This window comes from Cetorhinus maximus, chromosome X, assembly GCF_964194155.1.
Source record: "Cetorhinus maximus chromosome X, sCetMax3.hap1.1, whole genome shotgun sequence".
In the NCBI taxonomy this organism is placed as follows: Eukaryota; Metazoa; Chordata; class Chondrichthyes; order Lamniformes; family Cetorhinidae; genus Cetorhinus; species Cetorhinus maximus.
In genome coordinates this window covers 14989292-15012053 of record NC_135917.1, presented here as the reverse complement: position 1 = coordinate 15012053, position 22762 = coordinate 14989292, and the positions used below count along the sequence as shown (strand labels likewise).

The following is a 22762-nucleotide window of genomic DNA, read 5'->3' as shown; positions in this document are numbered from 1 at the left end:
CATGTCTCCGTTGCTTCTTTTGCCGATTCCCTTCAATCTGTGCCCTCTTGTTCTCGATCCTTCCACCAATGGGAACAGTTTTTCCCTATCGTCCAGACCCCTCATAATTTTGAATATCTCTATCAAATCTCTTCTCAAGCTTCTCTTCTTCAAGAACAGCCCCAACTTCTCCAATCTAGCTATGTAACTGAAGTAAAGGTTTAAGACTGTTCTTCCTGAGTGTTCCCTGGACATGCAACAGAGGAAAACCAACTGTGCGCACTTTAGGCCACATGGTAATACCAGTGACCAAACTTGTGATTTGTACAGGGAAATTTTTCCTCTGATCGTAGCGAGATCATAAATCAATTCGAAAAGACTGATGGCGGGATTTTCTGCACCCGCCCGCCGCCGCAATGAGTCTCTGATTGCACTAAAAGTAGCAATAGGGGAATCTCTCCCCAGAGAGGGCAAGTATAAGTGGCAAAAACATGCTTGCATTAGCAGAAAAATGGCAATGCAAAAATGAAAATTTTTCACTCTGCAGATTTTGCCCCATCTACATTATAGGGTATGCATGGTACACCCTTTAGCATTGCTTCATGAAATTCATTGCCTGCAAAATAAAAGCCACTATCGTTGGACCAGCATGTCTGCTAAAGGCTTTAAATACTGTGCAAAATGCAATAGCAAATTCATAATCACTGATGCTTATAATCATATTGGAAATGCTTGTCCCCTAAAAGCAATCTCACAGCTTGCCAGTTTGTCTTGGGCTCCTAAAAGGTGCTTATACAAAATGAATGCAGTTTTCTGCATTATTCAGTAAGCCTAAGAAATTCAGCCATGCTGAGTTGGCCATTGCATGTCCATGAGCAAAAGTCAGTGCAGAGGAAATGCTAATACAGGCCTTTAACAGACGCTCATGTGTTCCTTGGCACTGAATTCTATGGCCTGAATTTTCCCGTCAGCGATTTGGGGGCGGGGCCCACTCGCCAACGGGAAAATGACGCGGGATGATGTCGGGAGGAACCCCCAACGTCATCCCGGTCCCTTTAAATATTCAGGAAGGCGAGCGTACAGCGAAATCAGCTGTCCGCCCGCCGACCTGTCAACAGCCAATTGAGGCCATTGACAGGATAATTAAGGTAGTTAAAGGCCCTGCCTGTCCAACCTTAAGGCTGGCGGGCAGGCCAGGAGCCCCAGCGGGCAATAGAAGAAACATAAAATCTCATCCACTGGCGGGATGAGGTTTCATGTCCGCTTTAAAAATGTTTAATAAATTTTATGTGATATTTATTAACATGTCCCATCTCGTGTGACAGTGTCACATGATGGGGACATGTTAATAATTTTTTTATTTTTCTATTTCTAAAGTTTCAAACACTGTCACCGATCTCCCTGAGACCGCACTTAGTCTCAGGGAGCAGTGCGCTCTTTCGCACGCATGAGTGAAAGTGCGCACTTTGACAGATGGGGAATCCCTCCACCCCCCGCACAGGGAGCACATAGCGTTTCCCGTCGGGAAGGCCGCTGGGCGGGCCTTAATTGGCCCGCCCACTCAAAATGGCGGCAGGGCCCATTTCGGAGGTGGAGTTCGGCTGCCTGCCCGCCGCCGAGCTGGTGGGGCCCGCCCGCCAACCTAGGGCAATGTAAATCAAGGACAGATTACACCAATCTTCCCAAGTAACATGGGAGTATGTTACATAACATAACTCCCACTCCTCCACCTCAGGCAGGAACTGCTCATCTTGAAAGTCACTTGGGACAGTACTACTGAGTCAATCCAGTTTTACTGATCTGCACTGGGTACACTGCATGATAATCAAACAAAGCATGAATATCACCCTGAGGGAAAACCACAATCAAAGAAAGTACCATAAACTGGGACTGGCTCTGTACTCCTACTCTCCAAGCATTGTAGGGGCTGTGTAACCCATTCTCCTTGAGTGGATATGACTGTATCTGTGCCATTTTCATTGGAAGGTCCTTCTGTGATATCCACATATTCCTATGGAGAAGGGTATTGAGAAAACTGGGGCAAATATGACACCGTGTGTATTGCATGCTGATTCAATTCCTCAAACACACAGTAAGAAACATGATTCCAAGCACAGGGAAGTAGATGAGACACCCAACCGAGTTTGGCCAACCCTGTCTATCTGCAGGCAATTGTCAACAGGATTTTCCTGAGGAGGATAATGACTGCTTAAAGTTTCATTTTTAGGCCAAGCTGCAAATATGCAAGCGCTTAATCAAAAAGTTGCTCAAGCCCTCGGGTATTGGTACCAGAGGTCCCTATCGCCAGATTGAAACCTTTCCTCCAGATATTACATAGAACATAGCATTACTGTTCATGGGATTAGTCATGGCTGCATATCTTAATTTGGGTAAGCAACATAGCAATAGGTGTTCTTACTTGTCTCACTGTTCATTCACATGAGCAAGAGTTAGTTCAGGACATCTTCAGGCATTGGACATCTATAGGTGAACCTGTTTACCTTGACAGACAACAACCAGCTCCTGTGTTTGTGCTATAATATGCTGGCTGTGTGAGACTGGATGCTGAACGATCTTTCCTTTTCTTAGACACAAGGACTTAAATATTAACTTCCTCTTTCCCCACACAACCACCACTACCACCAACCACCAGCCCCCACCGCCCCCCCACCCACCCCGCCCCACTGTACCCATGAGTAGTTAAAAGGCTACAGGAGATAGAGCAGAAGTAATTCCATTATCAGTCCTGTAAACTAATTTCCAAAATCATGATAATAATTAGAGGAAGGATCTCAAGGCCTTGCAAGATATCTCCCTTCTGTATCTGATCTCAGAGGCATTCCGATTCATGGACTGATTATTGAAAGATACAACTATCATTGAACCCATCTGGTTCACTAATGTTCCTTGGGGTAGGAAACCTGCCATCCTTACCTGGTCTGGCCTACATGTGACTCCAGGCCCACAGTAATGTGGTTGATTCTTAAATGCTGACCTGAACCCTGAAATGTTCTAGCAAGACACTCAGTTGTATCCAAAAGCTACAAAGTAGAATAAAAGGAACGAAACTGAATGGACCACCCGGCATCAACCAGAAACGACAACGGCAAACTCAGCCCTTTTGACCCTGCAAGGTCCTCCTTACTAACATTTGGGGGCTAGTGCCAAAATTGGGAGAGCTGTCTCACAGACTAGTCAAGCAACAGCCTGACATAATCATACTCACAGAATCAGACCTTACAGATAATGTCCCAGACACCACCATCACCATCCCTGGGTATGTCCTGTCCCACCAGCAGGACAGGCCCAGCAGAGGTAGCAGAACAGTGATATGCCGTCGGGAGGGAGTTGCCCTGGGAGTCCTCGACATCAACTCCAAACCCCATGAAGTCTCATGGCATCAGATCAAAGATGATCAAAGAAACCTCCTGCTGATTACCATGTATCACCCTCCCTCAGCTGATAAATCAGTGCTCCTTCACGTTGAACACCACTTGGAGGAAGCACTGAGGGTGGCAAGTGCTCAGAATGTACTCTGGGTGGGGAACTTCAATGTCCATCACCAAGAGTGGCTCGGTAGCACCACTGCTGACCGAGCTGGCCAAGTCCTAAAGGACATAGCTGCTAGTCTAGATCTGCGGCAGGTGGTGAGGGAACCAACAAGAGGGAAAAACGTACTTGGCCTCATCCTCACCAACCTGCCTGCTGCAGATGCATCTGTTCATGACAATGTTGCACAGTCCCTGTGGAGACGAAGTCCTGCTTTCATATTGAAGATGGATTGAGGAGATCCATCGTGTTGTGTGGCACTGTCACCGTGCTAAATGGGATAGATTTCAAACAGATCTAGCAACTCAAAACTGGGCATCCATGAGGCACGTGAGGATGATTATGTCAGGCTGTTGCTTGACTAGTCTGTGAGGCAGTTCTCCCAATTTTGGCTCTAGCCCCAGATGTTAGTAAGGAGAACTTAGCGGGGTCGACAGGGCTGAGATTGCCGTGGTCGTTGTCGTTTCTGGTGCCTAGGTCGATGCTGGGTCCATCTGGTTTCATTCCTTTTTTGTGACTTTGTAGCAGTTTATTACAACTGAGTGGCTTGCTAGGACATTTCAGAGGGTATTTAAGAGTCAACCACATTGTTGTGGATCTGGAGTCACATGTAGGCCAGTTAAGGATGACTGATTTCCTTCCCTAAAGGACATTAATGAACCAGATGGGTTTTTACAACAATAGACAATGGTTTCATGGTCATAATTAGACTTTTAATTCCAGATTTTTATTGAATTCAAGTTCCACCATCTGCCGTGGTGGGATTCAAACCCAGGTCCCCAGAGCATTACCCTGGGTCTCTGGATCACTAGTCCAGTGACAATACCACTCCCCATCAAGGAGCCCTAGCAAAACTGCAGTTAATGGGAATCAGGAAGAAAACTCTGCACTGGTTGGAGTCATACCTAGCACAAAGGAAGGTGGTTCTGGTTGTTGGAGGTCAATCATCTCAGTTCCAGGACATCACTGCAGGAGTTCCTCAGGGTCGTGTCCTAGGCCCAACCATCTTCAGCTGCTTCATCAATGACCTTCCATCATAAGTTCAAAAGTGGGGATGCTCGCTGAGGATAGAGGCAAGACTCCGTCTCCACAAGGACTGTGCAATATTGTCATGGACAGATGCATCTGCGACAGGAAGAATGACGAGGATGAGGTCAAGTATGTCAAGTATGTTCAGCACCATTTGTAACTCCTCAGATACTGAAGCAGGCTGTGTCCCTACGCAGTAAGACCTGGACAATATTCAGGCTTGAGCTGATAAGTGGCAAGTAACATTTGCGCCACATATGTGCCATGACCATCTCCAACAAGAGATTCTAATCATCTCGCGTTGACATTCAGTGGCATTACCATTGCTAAGTCCCCCACTATCAACATCCTGGGGTTACCATTGACCAGAAACTGAACTGGACCAACCATATAAATACTGTGGCTACAAGAGCAGGCCAGAGACTAGGAACCCTGCAGCGAGTAACTCACCTTCTGATTCCCCAAAGCCTGTCCACCATCTACAAGGCAAAAGTAACTCACCAAGGCTCCTTAGACAGCACCCTCCAAACCCATAACCACTACCATCTTGAAGGACGAGGGCAGCAGACACATGGGAACACCACCACCTGCAAGTTCCCCTCAAAGTCACTCATCATCCTGACTTGGAAATATATCGCTGTTCCTTCACTGTCACTTTGTCAAAATCCTGGAACTCCCTCCCTAACAGCACTGTGGGTGTACCTACACCACATGGACTGCAGCAGTTCAAGAAGACAGCTCACCACCACCTTCTGAAGGGCAATTCGGGATGGGCAATAAATGCTGGCCTAGCCAATAGTTAGAACATTATTGGAAAATGTGCAGTGGTGTTCTACTGATAAGCCTGTTCTATCTCATGTAATGACCCACATGTTCTACAGTGTCTGTCCTAATCTATTTGCCTTCCATTTGTGGTTGATGAGTTTTTCATGACCTATTTGAGTTTGGTTCATTAGATGGTCACGATTTGGTATCCTGTATTAAGCAACCTGTTAATATTGTCACTAATTCCCAATTCATACCTTAACTTATATACTTCACAAGTGCCAATGTTCGGATGGTGGTGAGCTGCCTTCTTGAACTGAATGGCCTACTCTTGCTCCTCATTCATGTGTTTGTATAGGTTATCGGGCGTAGCTGGAATGTGGAGTTGAGGCCACAATCATAACAGCCATGATCTTATTGAATAGTGGAGCAGGCTTAAGGGGCCAAATGCCCTATTCCAGTTCCTAATTCGTATGTTTGTATGTTTAACCTCTGTAGTCCATGTCTTGTAGGAGCACCCCAGTATTGTTAGGGCGGGAGTTCCAGGATTTTGAGCCAGCGACAGTGAAGGAATGGCGACTATAGTTCCAAGTCAGGATGGTGTGTGGCTTGGAGGAGAGTTTGCAGGTGGTGGTGTTCCCATGCATCTGCTGCCCTTGTCCTTCTAAAGGTCGCGGATTTGGAAGTTGCTGTCGAAGGAGCCTTGGGGAGTTGCTGCAGTGCATCTTGTAGATGGTACACACTGCTGCTACTGTGCATCGGTGGTGGAGGGAGTGAATGTTGAAGGTGGTGGATGAGGTGCTAATCAAGCAGGCTGCTTTGTCTGGATGGTGTTGAGCTTCTTGAGTGTTGTTGGAGCTGCATCCATCCAGGCAAATGGAGAGTATTCCATCACACTCTTGACTTATGCCTTGTAGATGGTAGACAGGTTTTGGGGAGTCAGGGAGTTTGGGGACTTTGGGGAGTCACATGTACAAACACATGAATGAGGAGCAGGAGTAGGCCATTCAGTTCAAGAAGGCAGCTCACCACCATCTGAACATTGGCACTTGTGAAGTCAAGTCTTGTAACCTAAAGTCAGAATTACCCACTGCAGAGTTCCCAGTCTCTGACCTGCTCTTGTAGCCACAGTATTTATATGGCTGGTCCAGTTCAGTTTCTGGCCAATGATAACTCCCAGGATGTTGATAGTGGTGGATTCAGAGATGGTAATGCCATTGAATGTCAAGGGGAGATGGTCTCTCTTTTTGGAGATGGTCATTGCCTGGCACTTGTGTGGCATGAATGTTACTTGCTACTTATCAGCCCAAGCCTGAATGTTGTCCAGGTCTTGCTGCATTTGGACATTGTCTGCTTCAGTATCTGAGGAGTCGCGAATGGTGCTGAACATTGTGCAATCATCAGTGAACATCTCCACTTATGCCCTTATGATGGAAGGAAGGTCATTGATGAAGGACCTTACATTACAGATTATGGTTGAATACAATTCTGCTGCTGCTGATGGCCCACAATGCCCAGTTTTGAGCTGCTAGATCTTTTTTAAATCTGTACCATTTAGCTCAGTGGTAGTGCCACACAACATGATGGAGGGTATGTGCAACGTGAAGACAGGACTCCATCTTCACAAAGACTGTGCAGCGGTCATTCCTACCTATCATGTCATGGACAAATGCATCTGGAACAAGTAGATTGGTGAGGACAAAGTCTAGTAGGTTTTTTCCCCTTTGGCTCCTCACCACCTGCCACAGGCTCAATTTGGTTAGTAGTGGTGCTACTGAACCAATCTTGGTGATGGACATTGAAGTTCCCCACCCAGAGTACATTATGTGCCCTTGCCACCCTCGGTGCTTACTCCAATTGACAAAGTACTTATTCATTAGCTGAGGGACCACAATAGGTGGTAATCAGCAGGAGGTTTCCTTTCCCATGTTTGACCTGATGCCATGAGACATTATGGGGTCCAGAGTCAATATTGAGGACTCCAGTGTGACAGGACATACCCAGGGATGCTGATTGTAGTGTCTGGGACACTGGCTATAGGGTATGAATCGATGAGAATGACCATGTCAAGTTGTTGCTTGACTAGTCTGTGGGACAGCTCTCCCAATTTTGGTACAAGCCCCCAGATATTAGTAAGGGTCAACAGAACTGGATGTGTTGTTTCTAGTTCCTAAGTTGATGGCCGGGATTTTCCAGCCCCGTTGTAGTGGGACCCACCGTGGGAGATTCGGCAGCCCAGCCAAAAGCCCATTGACTTTCGGTGGGACCAGACGATACCAGCGGCGGGTGGGGATCCTTTTTGCCTTTTCTGTGGTGGTTTGATGCAACTGAGTGGCTTGCTAGGCCATTTCAGAGGGCAGTTAAGAGTCAGCCACATTGTTGTGGGTCTGGAGTCACATGTAGGCCAGACCAGGTAAGGATGGCCTAAAGATGGGTTTTCAATAACAATCGATGATAGCTTCTTGGTCATCATTACTGAGACTAGATTTCAATTCCAGATTTATCAATTAATTGAACTTAAATTCCACCAGCTGCATGATGGGAGTTGAACCCGTGTCCCCGGGGCATTAACCTGGGCCTCTGGATTACTAGTCCAATGACATTACCACTATGCTACTGTCTCCCCGTTTCAGCCATTGAGAGTTTGTTTCCTGTGGCTTGAAGACTGAAGGCAAGCCAGTGGCCTAGCATTGATAGCTAAGTGGGCTTTGGTTTGTATTCAATAATAATGTAGAGAAGAAACCTAGGGGGCAGGTCAAGTCCTTTGCACCCATTTTAAGATGGCTTCCCAGGCACTTCTGATTGCTGTAAGTAAGGCTGTCATGTGGAGTACTCCTCACCCTACTGAGTGTTACTCTCTAAATTGGACTGCTGTGTGCAAACATTTTCTTGGTAGATCTGCCTTTCTCCTCTGTAGGTGTACTCTTTCTGAAGTGCCACAGCATTGGTATACTTCGGTGATATGTGGAGAAACTTAATGAAAAAAAAGTAAATTTACCTGCCTTCCCCCTCAGGCCTTCAGGAGTGTAGGTTTGAGATTCGTGGCTAGATTTTCCCATTTGAGATGAGAATCAGGAGTCTTGACATTTCCCAATGTCACGACCCAGCCTCCTAAGTGGCTGTGCCCTCCCACTGTATTATACATAGTGAGATCATATTGCACAGCTATATATATATAAACAAAGCCTCCAGATCTGAATACATTGAAACTTTTTGAAGTCAGGAAAAGACTTCAGCCATCTGGTGAAGCTTAAAAGCAGGTCAATAGATGTCTGAGCTATAATTCAATTAAGACTAAATCACGGGACAAATGATGCACTCAAATCTGAATATCAATACTGTTCAATGCAGATGAGCACTTTATCCATTGGATAATGTACTCTAATGAATTTGAACAGCTTCCACTTTCACAATGCTGGTCAACACATTTTGAACTTGCCTGTCAAAAGGTTCCTGACTCCAGACTAGGGTTCCCCCATGGTTCACGACACCTCTGAACTGGAGTGAAACAAGCGGTGTACAAAACCAGGCCTGATTCCATGAAAATAACAGGGGGTCTAAAATGCCAACCCTGCGATGGAACCGGCCAGGGCGGGAGTGTGGTGTATGGGCTCGAGACCTATACCCTTTCCCAAGCCGATCAAAATATCTGGTGACAGGAATGGGTTAGGAACCTCCTCATGCCTGACCTGCACACCTCCATTTCTACCCACAACCTGTATCGCGATGGGAAAATAAGTCCGCCCCTAAGGTTTTGGTAGTTGGTGGGAGAGAGAGGGAAAGGAGATCATTTTAACTCCCCTCCCCCACCCCTCAATGACTGGCAGGGGAGGGTCAGGGCAGGGCTTAAATTGAAAAAAATATGAATGGTGAGCCCAGTCTGCCATGAACACACGTACTTCTGATTTAACCATAGGGGGGGTTGGTGCCAACCCAATAACCCACTCCAGAGAGGCAGGTCAGTGATTGTTATATTTAAATGAGGCTCCATTTCTCAGATTTGAGAGTCATATGAATTTAGTGGCTGTTAGTCCAGTTTCCCAGGGTTTGGGAACACTATTTCCTCTCAGATGCTTGGCTGTGCCACAGTGCAGCAATCTAAAGGCTCCCACATAGGCTCTGCACAAGTTGGCCCCTTTAAATTACTGCTTGTGCACAGCCACACTAAAGTGCATAAAGGGTCCACGCACTCAAAGAAATCAGCTAAACACGAAAAGAAAAATTAGAGGGTGCATTGCTTGGGAAACCTGACAGTTAAAAAATGATGGGAGCTGCCAGATCCAAAAGGTAGGTGCTTTTCCAGCACTGTTTGTGGGTCAGGTGTAGGAGTACTTCTCCTGGTCACACAACCTTTAGCTGTGATCTTTCCCTCCCCACAATCTGCAGTGACTCTCACCCTCTGCACCCACCGCCCACCCCCCACCTTTCAATCTTTCCCTTCTTCCTTGCTACTGCACTCTGAGCCTGCCACAGCAACCTCTAATCTACCTATCCGGCAGTAAGCCAGCCTCACAATGTGGCTGGTTGCTGGATGGAAAACAAAGTAAAGGAATTCCAATGAGCTCCTGCCATTAAATTCAGCAGGACCTCTGTGTTCCTGGCAGTTCTGGGTTTCCCACCCATAAACCCATGGCCCCAGCTTCTTCCCCAACTCCATGTAAATACTGAGGTCTGAGTTTCATTTAATCTCAAATCAAAACAAGGTGATGCATTGGGGTTTTGTGGTACATTGGAAAACGAGGATCATGCTAATTTACATCAGCATGAAGCCATTTTGTGTCCATATTCAGCACATGAATCTTTCAAGCCAGGCTTTACTCTTAAGGCATCTGGGGCTATTTAAGGGTTATTTGAGTCTTCTAACCTAAAGTCAAGGAATAAGGGCGAAAGAAACACAAGGGGGTGAATTTTTCCCAAGGCAGGCTCGGGACTGGGCGCGGAGCCAATTAAGGCCCGCCCAGCGTAACGTGTGGCTGATAGCACTCAGCGCTACCTGTGCGGGCGGGGGGAGGAGAGAGAGTCAGGGCCTGCGCTTTTTCGCACATGTGCATGAAAGAGTGCAGCAATCTCCCTGAGGCACGGAGCTGCCTCAGGGAGATTAAGTAGATAATAAAACGTTTTTTAAAAAGTAAAAAATTATTTAAAGTTTGTGAAGTTTACAAAATTTATTTATTTATTTTATAAAACATTCAGGAAATCTCATCCTGCCCGTGGATGAGGTTTCCTGGAAAACATGAAGGCCGCTCGGGCTCTTTGCCTGCCCACCAACCTCAAGGTTGGACAGGCAGCATTGGTAACAACTTTAATTACTTTTTTAATGGCCTTAACAGGCCATTGACAGTTTGCCCGCCGAACGAAATATTGAAATGACGCGCGATGACGTCAGGACGCACGCCCTTTGTCATCACGCGTCATTTTATATGTCGGGCCTGCCCCCACACACCGACATCAATATTCTGCCCTAGGTGTAAATTGATGATTTACTTGTTACATTAGTTTTCTGCTTATTTGCCCAATGAATTTAACTTTCAGATTTTTACCTAGTTTTTTAAAAATAAAGAATATTTAAATATGTATCCAGAGAGATTTTCACTTTTCTCTTCAACCCTTTCTAGCTGGCCATTCCCTGGATTTGCTGGAGCCACTGGTCAAATTTCAGGTTGGCCTGAAGAGTCTGAATTTACACGAAGCTGAGCATGTTCTTCTGATGGCTATCTGCATCCTCTCACCTGGTAAGGATGGCAACAAAGCTTCAATAACAAAACAAGAATGGCGCTATGAATGCAAAATATGCAAATGATATGGAAGGCAGGGATTACCTGCCCTGATGCCTCGGTGATCCGTACAGACCAATTGTGCTGACATAGTCTGTATTGAATTTTCTCAACTCAAGTGTGCGAGGATTAGTGCCAGCCAGGATTCCAACTGCTGCCATTACCCAGTGATCCATACATTGAACGATCAAGCGCAGCAGTAACCTGTCATCTTGGCTCTGTTGGTTCTTGCCCCTGATTGTAGGACTTGAGCCCACAATCTATGCTGAAACTCTAGTGCATTACATCTCTTATTGTCAGAAGTGCTATCTTATGATTGGCTAAAATATTAAACTGAGATTGCATCAGCCTCTTTGAATGCTTACTTCCATCAAGGCCTTGTCTTCATGTAGTAAAATAGAATGAAACACCATGCATCTAACTTCAATGAGCTGTCTTGCTTGATTAAAGTTAATTTTCTAACTTCTCTCCTGTATTCCACTCATATTGCAGCTCTTTTACTGCCTGACTGCACGTAGATTTACCAGCTCTCTTGTTAGAACATCAAAGAAAGAATATAAGAGCACATAGGGCAGAATCTTCGGCTCAGCATGTGGGTGTGGGCCCCGCTCGCTGACGTGTAAAATGACACGCGGTTCAGCATCTACCTTGTCAACCTCTGAAGAATTTTATATGTTGGATTAAATCACTTCTCAACCTTCTAAATTCTAGGCAGAATAAGCCTAGTCTATTGAACCCCACTCCATATGACAATCTCCTCATCCTAGGAGTCAATCTAATGAACTTGTTTCACGTTCCCTCCAATGCAAGTGCATCCTTCCTTAGGTAAGGAGACCAAAACTGTACACAGTAATACAGGTGTGGTCTCACGAAGTCCCTATATAATTACAGAAAGACTTCTTTATTCTTACACTTCAACCCTTCTGTAATAAAGGGCGACATATCATTTGCTTTTCTAATTACATTCTGTACCTGCATGTTAACTTTCAGTAATTCAAGTACAATTACAGAGGTTGCCATCATTTAAGAAAAAAATTCTGCTTTTCTATTTTTCTTCCACTGTTAACATCACACCCCACACTCTATTCCATCTGTCATGTTTTTGGCCCCTCAGTTAACCTGTTTATATCTCTCTGTAGCCTCTTTCCTCCCCTCATCTAAGTCATTAATGTAGACGTTGAAAAGCATCGGTGCCAGTACTGATTCTTGTGGCAGTCTGTTGTCAAGGGATCGAGGTGAGCTGAATTTGTTGCCATGGACATGTAACCATATATTACTCAGCATCGCTGATTAGTAAGGATGAGTAAGTTTGCGGATGACACAAAGATTGGCCGGGTGGTTAACAGTGAGGTTGAGCGTCTTGGGCTACAGGAAGATATAGACGGGATGGTCAAATGGGCAGATAAGTGGCAGATGGAATTTAACCCTGAAAAGTGTGAGGTGATACACTTTGGAAAGAGTAATTTGACAAGGAAGTATTCAATATACGGCATGACACTAGGAAGTTCTGAGGAACAAAGGGACCTTGGCGTGTGTGTCCATAGATCTCTGAAGGCAGAGGGGCATGTTAGTGGGGTGGTGAAAAAGGCATACGGGACACTTGCCTTTATCAATTGAGGCATAGATTACAAAAGTAGGGAGGTCATGTTGGAGTTGTATAGAATCTTAGTGAGGCCACAGCTGGAGTACTGTGTGCAGTTCTGGTCGCCACATTATAGGAAGGATGTGATTGCACTGGAGGGGGTGCAGAGGAGATTCACCAGGATGTTGCCTGGGATGAAACATTTAAGTTATGAAGAGAGGTTGGATAGACTTGGGTTGTTTTCGTTGGAGCAGAGAAGACTGAGGGGCGACCTGATCGAGGTGTACAAGATTATGAGGGGTGGATAGGGAGCAGCTGTTCCCCTTAGTTGAAGGGTCAGTCACAAGGGGTCATAAGTTCAAGGTGAGGGGCAGGAGGTTTAGGGGGGATGTGAGGAAAAACTTTTTTACCCAGAGGGTGGTGATGGTCTGGAATGCGCTGCCTGGGAGGGTGGTGGAGGCGGGTTGTCTCACATCCTTTAAAAAGTACCTGGATGAGCACTTGGCATGTCATAACATTCAAGGCTATGGGCCAAGTGCTGGTAAATGGGATTAGGTAGGTAGGTCAGGTGTTTCTCACGTGTTGGTGCAGACTTGATGGGCCGAAGGGCCTCTTCTGCACTGTGTGATTCTGTGATCGCCCAAAGCAGGAAGAGTGTTTTGGGGCAGGGGATGATCCTCGCGAGTTTCAGCATCAGGCCTTTAATCCAGACCGTGTCATAGGCTGATAACAGGTCTACGAGGGCTGCACTGGCCTTGAGTTTCCTGTGGAAACCAGCCTCAATGTGTGTTGTGAGGGCAAGAGCTTGGTCGCAGCAACTACATTTAGGCCAGAAGCCCACTTGTTCTTCAGGGATCACAGCCTCGACAAGAGGGCTGATTCTCCGTAGAATGATATGTTCTAGAAGTTTGTAAGTTGTGCATAGAAGTGATATAGGTCTATAGCTTTCTGGGTCATTGATCTGCTTTCCAGGATTTAGTATGTCACAGACTATCCACAGTCTCCCACCATGCTTTTGGGATGCATCCTGATTCCATGGCTTTGCTACTACAGTTTCACAAGCCACTGGAATCCCTTTGGGCCTAGTTGTTGGAGAAATTCCAGGGGGATACCATCTCTGCCAGCCGCCTTCCCTTTCTTCATTGCCGCTAACCCTTCCTTCACCTCATATATGCTGATGGCGGTGGAGGGATCAAGGTCATTGTCGCGCGTAGCTGATGATGTATCTCTTGCTGTTCTTTTCGAGAGGTCCTTGTGTACTTTGCACTAGTTTTGAGCAGTTGGAGTTGGGCTGGACTTTTGGGGCCCAGTATTCCATAGGATTAGCAGCTCCAAGACAACATAGAAGGGCCCAGGCATGGCGACTAGAGTATGTGAAGTCCAGACCTTCAACACACTCAATCCATCACTGGAATCTGGATGAATCTAGAGACTCAAGCAGGGCCTCAGCAACTGTGGGTTGCCAGACTGATTGTATTGCCAGAGCAGGTCCTGGGTCTCCTGTGTCCAGCAGGGAGTGTATTCTTCCCTGAAGATGTGGGGAATCCTCTTTTTGATGGAGGCGGTCAGGAGACCAACAAACCGATGATAGCATTCCAGGATTGCAGGGATTTGGGTCACCGCTTTTTTGATGGCTTCCCTATTGCAGTCCCAATCGGCTTTGGCCAAGTTCCGCGTGGGATTCGTTTTAATGAGATCACAGGGATTTCAATACCGACCTGGGTGACGATGGACCTATTGTGTTGACTGTTGTGGAAGTCAGAGAGTATTTTGCAGGATGCATGTAACGTGTTCCCACTTTGTTCTTTGGACACGACGTTGAGGTCCAGGTTGTAGCCTCGTTGCCAATGGGCAGAGTGCAAAGTTGCTCGTTGTTTGGGATTGAAGACCAGTTAGAAACATAGAAAATAAGAACAGGAGTGGGCCATTTGGCCCTTCGAGCCTGCTCCACCATTCAATATGATCATGACTGTTCTTCTATCTCAACATCATACCCCATTGTCTCCCCGTACCCCTTGACTTCTTTAGTGTCTAGAAATCTATCTATTTCCTTCTTCAGTGACTTGGCCTCCACAGCCATCTGTGGTAGAGAATTCCACAGGTTCACCACCCTCTGAGTGAGGAAATTTCTCCTGATCTCAGTCCTATGTGGCCTCCCCTGTATCCTGAGACTGTGACCCCTTGTTCTAGACACCTCCCCCCACCAACCAGGGGAAACATCATCAGTCTGTCCAGCCCTGTCAGGATTTTATACGTTTCAATGAGATCCCCTCTCATTCTTCTAAACTCTAGTGAATACAGACCTAGTCGACCCAATCTCTCTTCATTCGACAATCCTGCCATCCCAGGAATCAGTCTGGTGAACCTTCACTGCACTCCCTCTATGGCAAGTATATCCTTTCTTAGGTAAGGAGACCAAAACTGCACACAATACTCCAGGTGTGGTCTCACCAAGGACCTGTACAGCTGCAGTAAGACATCCTTACTCCTGTACTCAAATCCTCTCGCAATGAAGGCCAACGTACCATTTACCTTATTAACTGTTTGCTGCACCTCAATGCTCCCTTTCAGTGATTGGTGTACAAGGACACCCAGGTCCCTTTGTACATCAACATTTCCCAATCTATCCCCATTTAAATAAAACTCTGCCATTCTGTTTTTCCCAGCAAAGTGGATAACTTCACACTTATCCACGTTATACTGCATCTGCCATGTATTTTCCTACTCACTCAACTTGTCTAAATCACCTTGAAGCCTCTTAACATCCTCCTCACCACTCACATTCCCACCAAGTTTCATGTCATCAGCAAACTTGGAAATATTACATTTGGTTCCCTCATCCAAATCATTGATATATATTGTGAATAGCTGGGGCCCAAACACTGATCCCTGTGGTACCCAACTAGTCATCATCTGCCACTCCAAAAAAGACCCATTTAGTCCTACTCTCTGTTTCCTGTCTGCTAACCAATTCTCTATCCATAGCAATCTATTACCCCCAATCCCATGTGCTTTAATTTTGCACGCTAACCTCTTATGTGGGACTTTATCAAAAGCTTTCTGAAAACCCAAATACACCACATCCACTGGTTCTCCCTTATCTATTCTACTAGTTACACCCTCAAAAATCTCCAGTAGATTTGTCAAACATGATTTCCCTTTCATAAATCCATGTTGACTTTGTCTAATCCCGTTGATATTTTCTAAGTGTCCTGTTGTCACATCCTTTATAATAGACTCTAGCATTTTCCCTAATACTGATGTTAGGCTAACTGGTAATTCCCTGTTTTCTCCCTTCCTCCTTTTTTAAATAGTGGGGCTACCTTTGCCACCCTTCAATCTGCCGGGACTATTCCAGAATCCACAGAATCTTGGAAGATGACAACCAACACATCCACTATTTCCATGGCCACCTCCTTTAGTCCCCTGGGATGTAGATTATCAGGCCCTGCGGATTTATCAGCTTTCAGTCCCATTCATTTCTCCAGCACTATTGTTTTAATAATACTAATTTCCTTCAATTCCTCCTTCTCACTAGACCCTTGGTTCCCTAGTATTTCTGGGAAGTTATTTGTGTCTTCCTCCATGAAGACAGAACTAACGTAGTTGTTTAATTGCCCTGCCATTTCCTTGTTCTTCATTATAAATTCTCCCGTTGTGGACTGTAAGGGACCTACATTTCTCTTCACTAATCTTTTTCTTTTTGCATGCTTATAGAAGCTTTTACAGTCCACTTTTATGTTCCTTGCAAGTTTATTCTCATACTCTATTTTTCCCCTCTTGGTCAATCCCTTGGTTCTTCTTTGCTGAATTCTAAACTGCTCCCAATCCTTAAGCTTGCTACTTTTTCAAGCAACTTTATATGACTCCTCTTTGGATCTAATACTATCTTAACTTCTTTTGTTAGCTATAGTTGGGCTGCTTTTCCTGCTGTGCTTTTGCACCAGAAAGGAATGTATAAATGTTGTAATGCCTGCATTCATTCCTCAAATATTAGTCATTGCCTATCCACCTTATAATGAAGTCCCCCAATCTATCGGAGCCAACTCACCCCTCATACCTTGATAGTTTCCTTTGTTTAGATTTAGGACCCTAGTTTCGGATTGGACTACTTCACTTTCTATCCTAATGAAGAATTCTATCGTGTTATGGTCACTCTTCCCTTAAGGACCCCGCACAACAAGATTATTAATTAACCCCTTCTCATTGCATAATACCAAATCTAGGATAGCCTCTTCCCTAGTTGGTTCCTTGATGTACTGGTCTAAAAAAACCATCTTGTATACACTCCAGGAATTCATCTGCCACAGTATTATTGCTAATTTGGTTTGCCCAGTCTATATGTAGATTAAAGTTACCCATGATTACAGTAGCACCCTTGTTACCTGCATCTCTAATTTCCTGTTTAATGCCATCCGCTACCTTACCATTACTGTTTGGAGGCTTATAGACAACACCTACTAATGTTTTCCACCCCTTGTTGCTTCTCAACTCCACCCAGACTGATTCTACATCTTGATTTTCTGAGCCAATATCCTTTCTCACTATTGAGTGGGCCTTTTACAGACATTCTGTCTGTTAGGTCTTCGTCATCGGTTTCATTTGTCTCATAACCCCATATAGTATGGTGACTGTTAAAATCACCAACATATAGAGCTGGGATTACTGCGCTAGGGAGTGCTGGCTTCAGCCATTTTGAGTTAGGGGCTTTATACACATTAGTGATGTGCAGCTCCCCTATCTTAATAGCAGTGATGTAGGTGGCTTTCTCTTCAGTTGTGGGGATGGCGTTAAACTCCGTAATGGTGTTCTTTACATATTTGGCCAAGCCATATTTTGAATAGTCGTGACTAGTCACAAAGTCATATCCATGGATCCGATAGTGGTTAGCCTGTTGGTTGTTGAAGTTGGTTGATGGCATTTGTCGTGATTTCTCACTTAACAGAGTGGGCTGTGTGAAGGCTGCCATCTTCCACTCTGCCCTAGGACTGATGTCAGGCTAACTGGCCTATTCTTCCCTGTTTTCTCACTCCCTCCTTTCCTAAATAGTGGGATTACATTTGCTACATTCCAATCCATGTGGACTGCTCTAGAATCTGGAGAATTCTGGAAGATCTAAACCAATGCACCCATTATTTCTTAAAAAGTCTGACTCCAAAGTCAGCTTTTAGTCAAGCTGAATATCCCTCGAGAGCACAATTCAGCATCACTTGCTGAGTTCAAATGAATATGGTTGACACGGCAGCAATTAATGTGAACTGTCACTGTAATAATAAATTATCGTTCATTGTCTACAACAGGCTAGTTCAGGCACCCTATCTGAAATCTAATTCACACCTTAAAATGAAACCAGCCTATGAATCTAGCCCCATTAGGGCTAAATTTAGCTCAGTCATCATGTTTTTAGCACATTGTAGCCAGCTCCTCCCATAAATGGAGTGGCCTGAAGTCCCTGAAAATGTCAGGGACAATAAGGTTGCTATTCTGGAACGATGACACTGTACAGCAGCCTTCCTCCAAACCCATTTCTTGTTTTTAGCTTTTGATGCCTTTCAGTATTTTCACTTATTTGATTAATCTTTTGTCCAGCCATAATTGCCCAGGCAGAGCTGTTTACAAGTGGGAGAAGAAAGAAACATTGCACCTTTCATGACCTCAGGACGTCCCAGAATGTTTCATACCCAATGAAATACTCTTAAAGTGCAGACATTATTGTAATGTGGAAAACACAATAGTCAATTTGTGCTCAGCAATTTTCTACAGACAGCAATTGAACAGAAAACCTATTTTTTATGTTGATTGATATATGTTGACTAGGACCTAGTGAGAACTCCACTGCTCTTTGAATAATGCCATGGCATTTTTTACATCCACCTGAGAGAGCAGATGGGGGCCTCCATTTAATATCCCATCCAAAAGACAGCACCTCCTACAATGCAGCACTCCCTCAATATGGGACTGGAGTGTCAGGACTCAAGTACAAAATCAAAAATTGCTGGAAAAATTCAGCAGGTCTGACAGTATCTGTGGAGAGGAAGACAGAGTTAACGTTTCGAGTCCGTATGACTCTTCATCAGAACTAAAGAGAAATAGAAATGTGGTGAAATATAAGCTGTTTGAGGGGGATTGGACAGGTGGAGCTGAATAGAGGGCCAGTGATAGGTGGAGGCAAAGGAGAGATTGCCAAAGATGTCATAAACAAAAGGTCAAAGGAGTGTTGACGGTGGTGATATTATCTAAAGGATGTGTTAATGGTGACATTAAGGGTAGAAAGCAGGATGAGCAAGTGACAGATGGCCCTAGTGGGGGTGGGGTGGGGGGAAGGGATCGAAATAGGCTAAAAGGTGGAGATAAAACAATGGATGGAAATAAATTTTAAAAATAATAATAGAAATAGGTGGGAAAAGAAAAATATCTATATAAAAAAATATCTAACAATTATTAGAAAAAAGGGGATTAAAAAGGGGGTGAGGATGAAGGAGAGAGTTCATGATCTGAAGTTGTTGAACTCAATGTTAAGTCCGGAAGGCTGTAAAGTGCCTATTCGGAAGATGAGGTGCTGTTCCTCCAGTTTGCATTGAGCTTCACTGGAACATTGCAGCAGGCCAAGGACAGACATGTGGGCATGAGAGCAGGGTGGAGTGTTGAAATGGCAAGCGACAGGGAGATCTGGGTAATGCTTGCGGACAGACTGAAGGTGTTCCGCAAAGCGGTCACCCAGTCTGCGTTTGGTCTCTCCAATGTAGAGGAGGCCGCATTGGGAGCAACGAATGCAGTAGACTAAATTGAGGGAAGTGCAAATGAAGTGCTGCTCCACTTGAAAGGAGTCTTTGGGCCCTTGGACGGTGAGGAGGGGGGAAGTAAAGGGGCAGGTGTTGCACCTTCTGTAGTTGCATGGGAAGGTGCCGTGGGAGAAGGTTGAGGTGTAGGGAGTGATGGAGGAGTGGACCAGGGTGTACCGGAGGGAACGGTGCCTGCGGAATGACAACGGGGTGGGGGGTGAAGGGAAGATGTGTTTGGTGGTGGCATCATGCTGGAGTTGGCGGAAATGGCGGAGGATGAACCTTTGAATGCGGAGGCTGGTGAGGTGATAAGTGAGGACAAGGGGGACCCTATCATGGTTCTGGGAGGGAGAGGGAGGTGTGAGGGCGGATGCGCGGGAGATGGGCCGGACACGGTTGAGGGCCCTGTCAACGACCGTGGGTGGAAAACCTCGGTTAAGGAAGAAGGAAGACATGTCAGAGGAACTGTTTTGGAAAGTGGCATCATCGGAACAGATGCGACAGAGGCGAAGGAACTGAGAGAATGGGATGGAGTCCTTACAGGAAGCAGGGTGTGAGGAGCTGTAGTCGAGGTAGTTGTGGGAGTCGGTAGGCTTGTAATGGATATTGGTGGACAGTCTATCACCAGAAATTGAGACAGAGAGGTCAAGGAAGGGAAGGGAAGTGTCAGTGATGGACCATGTGAAAATGATGGAGGGGTGGAAATTGGAAGCAAAATTAATAAATTTTTCCAGGTCCAGACGAGAGCATGAAGCCGCACCGAAGCAATCATCGATGTACCGGAGAAAGAGTTGTGGGAGGGGGCCTGGGTAGATTTTTTTTTTCCTTTTATCTCAAGTACATAATATAGTCTAAGTATGGGCTTGAACTGAGAACTTTCTTATTCATGGTTGTCACCATAGGCTTCTCTGTGCTTTTGGCTGTTTATGCCATTGTGAAATCTGTTTTCATGATCTTTTGTTTCTGCACGCATTTTCAGATCGTCCTGGAGTGCAGGACCGTGCTCAAGTGGAGCGTATTCAAGATGGGTTATCCGAGACTTTGCAGTCATACATCCGAGCAAAACATCCTCCTCCAGGTAATCGGTTGTTGTATCCAAAGATGATCCAGAAGTTGACAGACCTCCGGAGCCTAAGCGAGGAACATTCCAAACAGTTCCAGTCTCTGTCCTTTAGTCCTGATCGTATCATGCAGCTTACACCACTTGTGCTTGAGGTATTTAGCAATGATATTGATCAGTGAATCACTTTCTTTTTTTTCAAATCTGTCAGGTTCACACAGGCTAGCAGGCTTGATGGTGCACACACAGCATTTCCTTTGAAAAATTAAGTTTCCAACTATCAAATGTGGTACCAATGGAGCAACTCTGAATTATTGGACCACTTATTTAGAGAGAGGAGTGGGGTGGTAATTACAGTTCTCCTAAAAAGGTTTCGACTTGTACACATGTTGCACAATGTAGAGGCAACAATGGAAAGTAAAAGTGGTAATTTTCTCCTTCACTGATACTGCATTTATACCTGCAACATGGAAACACAAGGGCAGTGATAGGCAATATTTTAAGAATCTAATGAATGTATTAAATGAATATAAACAACATACATCTGATATTTTAATTAGTCATGCAAAATAGGCGATGTCACCCATTATTGCCTTCAAGTCCCTATGTTACAGGTACAAGTGCAGTAGTTGCAAGGGAAATGACCATTTTTGCCTTTCTTAGCTTTGTTGTCTGTCCACTTTGAAGTTGCAAGAATTGTTTTTACAAACAGTCGTTAGGTAGTACAAAACTTGAGTATTGTTGAAAAAAGAGACATGTCTAAGCTTTTCGTCTTGCATTCATCAGGACACTTTGCAAGAATACCAATATAAGGGGAAAGCAACAATTTATACTGTATGTGAGGAGAGTGCTGATTGGTTGGCAAGTGGCGTTGCCATGGAGAATGCACCACTGATAGTGACTGACAGTTAACTACCAAGCATTGTTTGAAATTTAAACCAGGCAGCTTGACCCTGATTGGTCAAGGCATTGCCCTGAGGAATGAGTCAGCAAATGGCTGTCACTTTGGCACAACGTGTGTACATATTCTTTCTGTCTGCAGAAAACAGGGCTCTGTGTATTAATATATGTAGCTTCCAATACACATAAACGTGCCACATTGCAAGTCCGACTGGCAATCTTAAATTGGTTGTCAGCGTAATTTTTAGCACACTGAGGATTATTTAGCGAATGTTGTCCAATCACAGAATCACATCTAACGTTGGACACTGTGTTTTGAGTTTTGCAAGCACGGGCTGGTTGGGTACAGTCTGTACCCTGCCCATTGTGAACAGCAGCTGGGACATAATGTTTGATATGATCCGCCAAGTCTTTGGGATGTACGGCCTACATACCTAGCATCACACTGGCACTGAAATTCATATACCACATTATTCATTTGTGTGATAGGCACAACATCTTTTTGGCTTGACGGCAGCTTCCTGTTAGTGGTGAATACCACACATGTTGCTACTGTGTAGTAGCAACGTGAAACAGCTTAGCTTCACCTGTTACGCAAATTTTTCAGCAATTGTCTTTACAGTAATTTTCTTAATATTCATGAAATGATTTTAAATAATCTGAAAGCACAGACAGTTGGGGCAATGATCAACTGTTGTCAATGGCAATACAGCCAGCAATGTCCATCCCTAATGTCAGGTACTAAACTACTACAAGAATCAAGTGCAGCTTTGGAAGCCTTCATCCGTTGGTGTCCCACTTCCTGCCAGCCTGAAAAGTATTCACTGCTTGGTCTGCTAGTGTCCAGGACATATTGATCACTAGAGGTGATTAACAGGGAACTGATGTATTGGCCATTATCATAACCTGCACTACTGATGACTAAATTAAAATTTGTATGTAACCAGGAAGTTGCAGTCACCACCACTCCTGAGTGTTTGCACATGTCCTTGGGAAAAAGGGACAGTTTTCAATAGTCTTTTCACAAAACTATATGTAAGTACAATTTATTTCTTGAGCTTTTTTGAAAAATCAGTTCAGGTTTCAGAAGTGTGCAACAATGCCAATTGCATTTGGAGCTCTCACCAGCACCATTCACATAAAGGACGGAATCTTCCATTCTGAAGTCTAGGTTCGGTGGTGGGAGTGGAATTTGGGGGGCGCGGGACCCCTGACCATGCACAATCTTGCGCTGTTCAGCTTATTAATTATACATCCGTGCGGAGTTGGCCGATTCTCATGGTGAGGGCAGGCAGGAAGTTAATATCCCCGCCGTTACCTCATGGGGTCAAAGGTCCAAGTG

The 22762-nt window shown here is 45.0% G+C and overlaps 1 protein-coding gene across 1 annotated transcript in view; it reads left to right on the top strand.

The window, feature by feature from the left end:
- The window catches only part of LOC144672655 (vitamin D3 receptor-like), a 243667-nt gene extending 221722 nt beyond the window's left edge, over window positions 1-21945 (top strand). The window contains exons 14-15 of the mRNA XM_078534531.1: window positions 10938-11054; window positions 20440-21945. Coding sequence (XP_078390657.1) covers window positions 10938-11054; window positions 20440-20702 — 380 coding nt within the window. The 3' untranslated portion in view covers window positions 20703-21945. The remainder of the gene's footprint in view (window positions 1-10937; window positions 11055-20439) is intronic.
- Window positions 21946-22762: the final 817 nt, after the last annotated feature.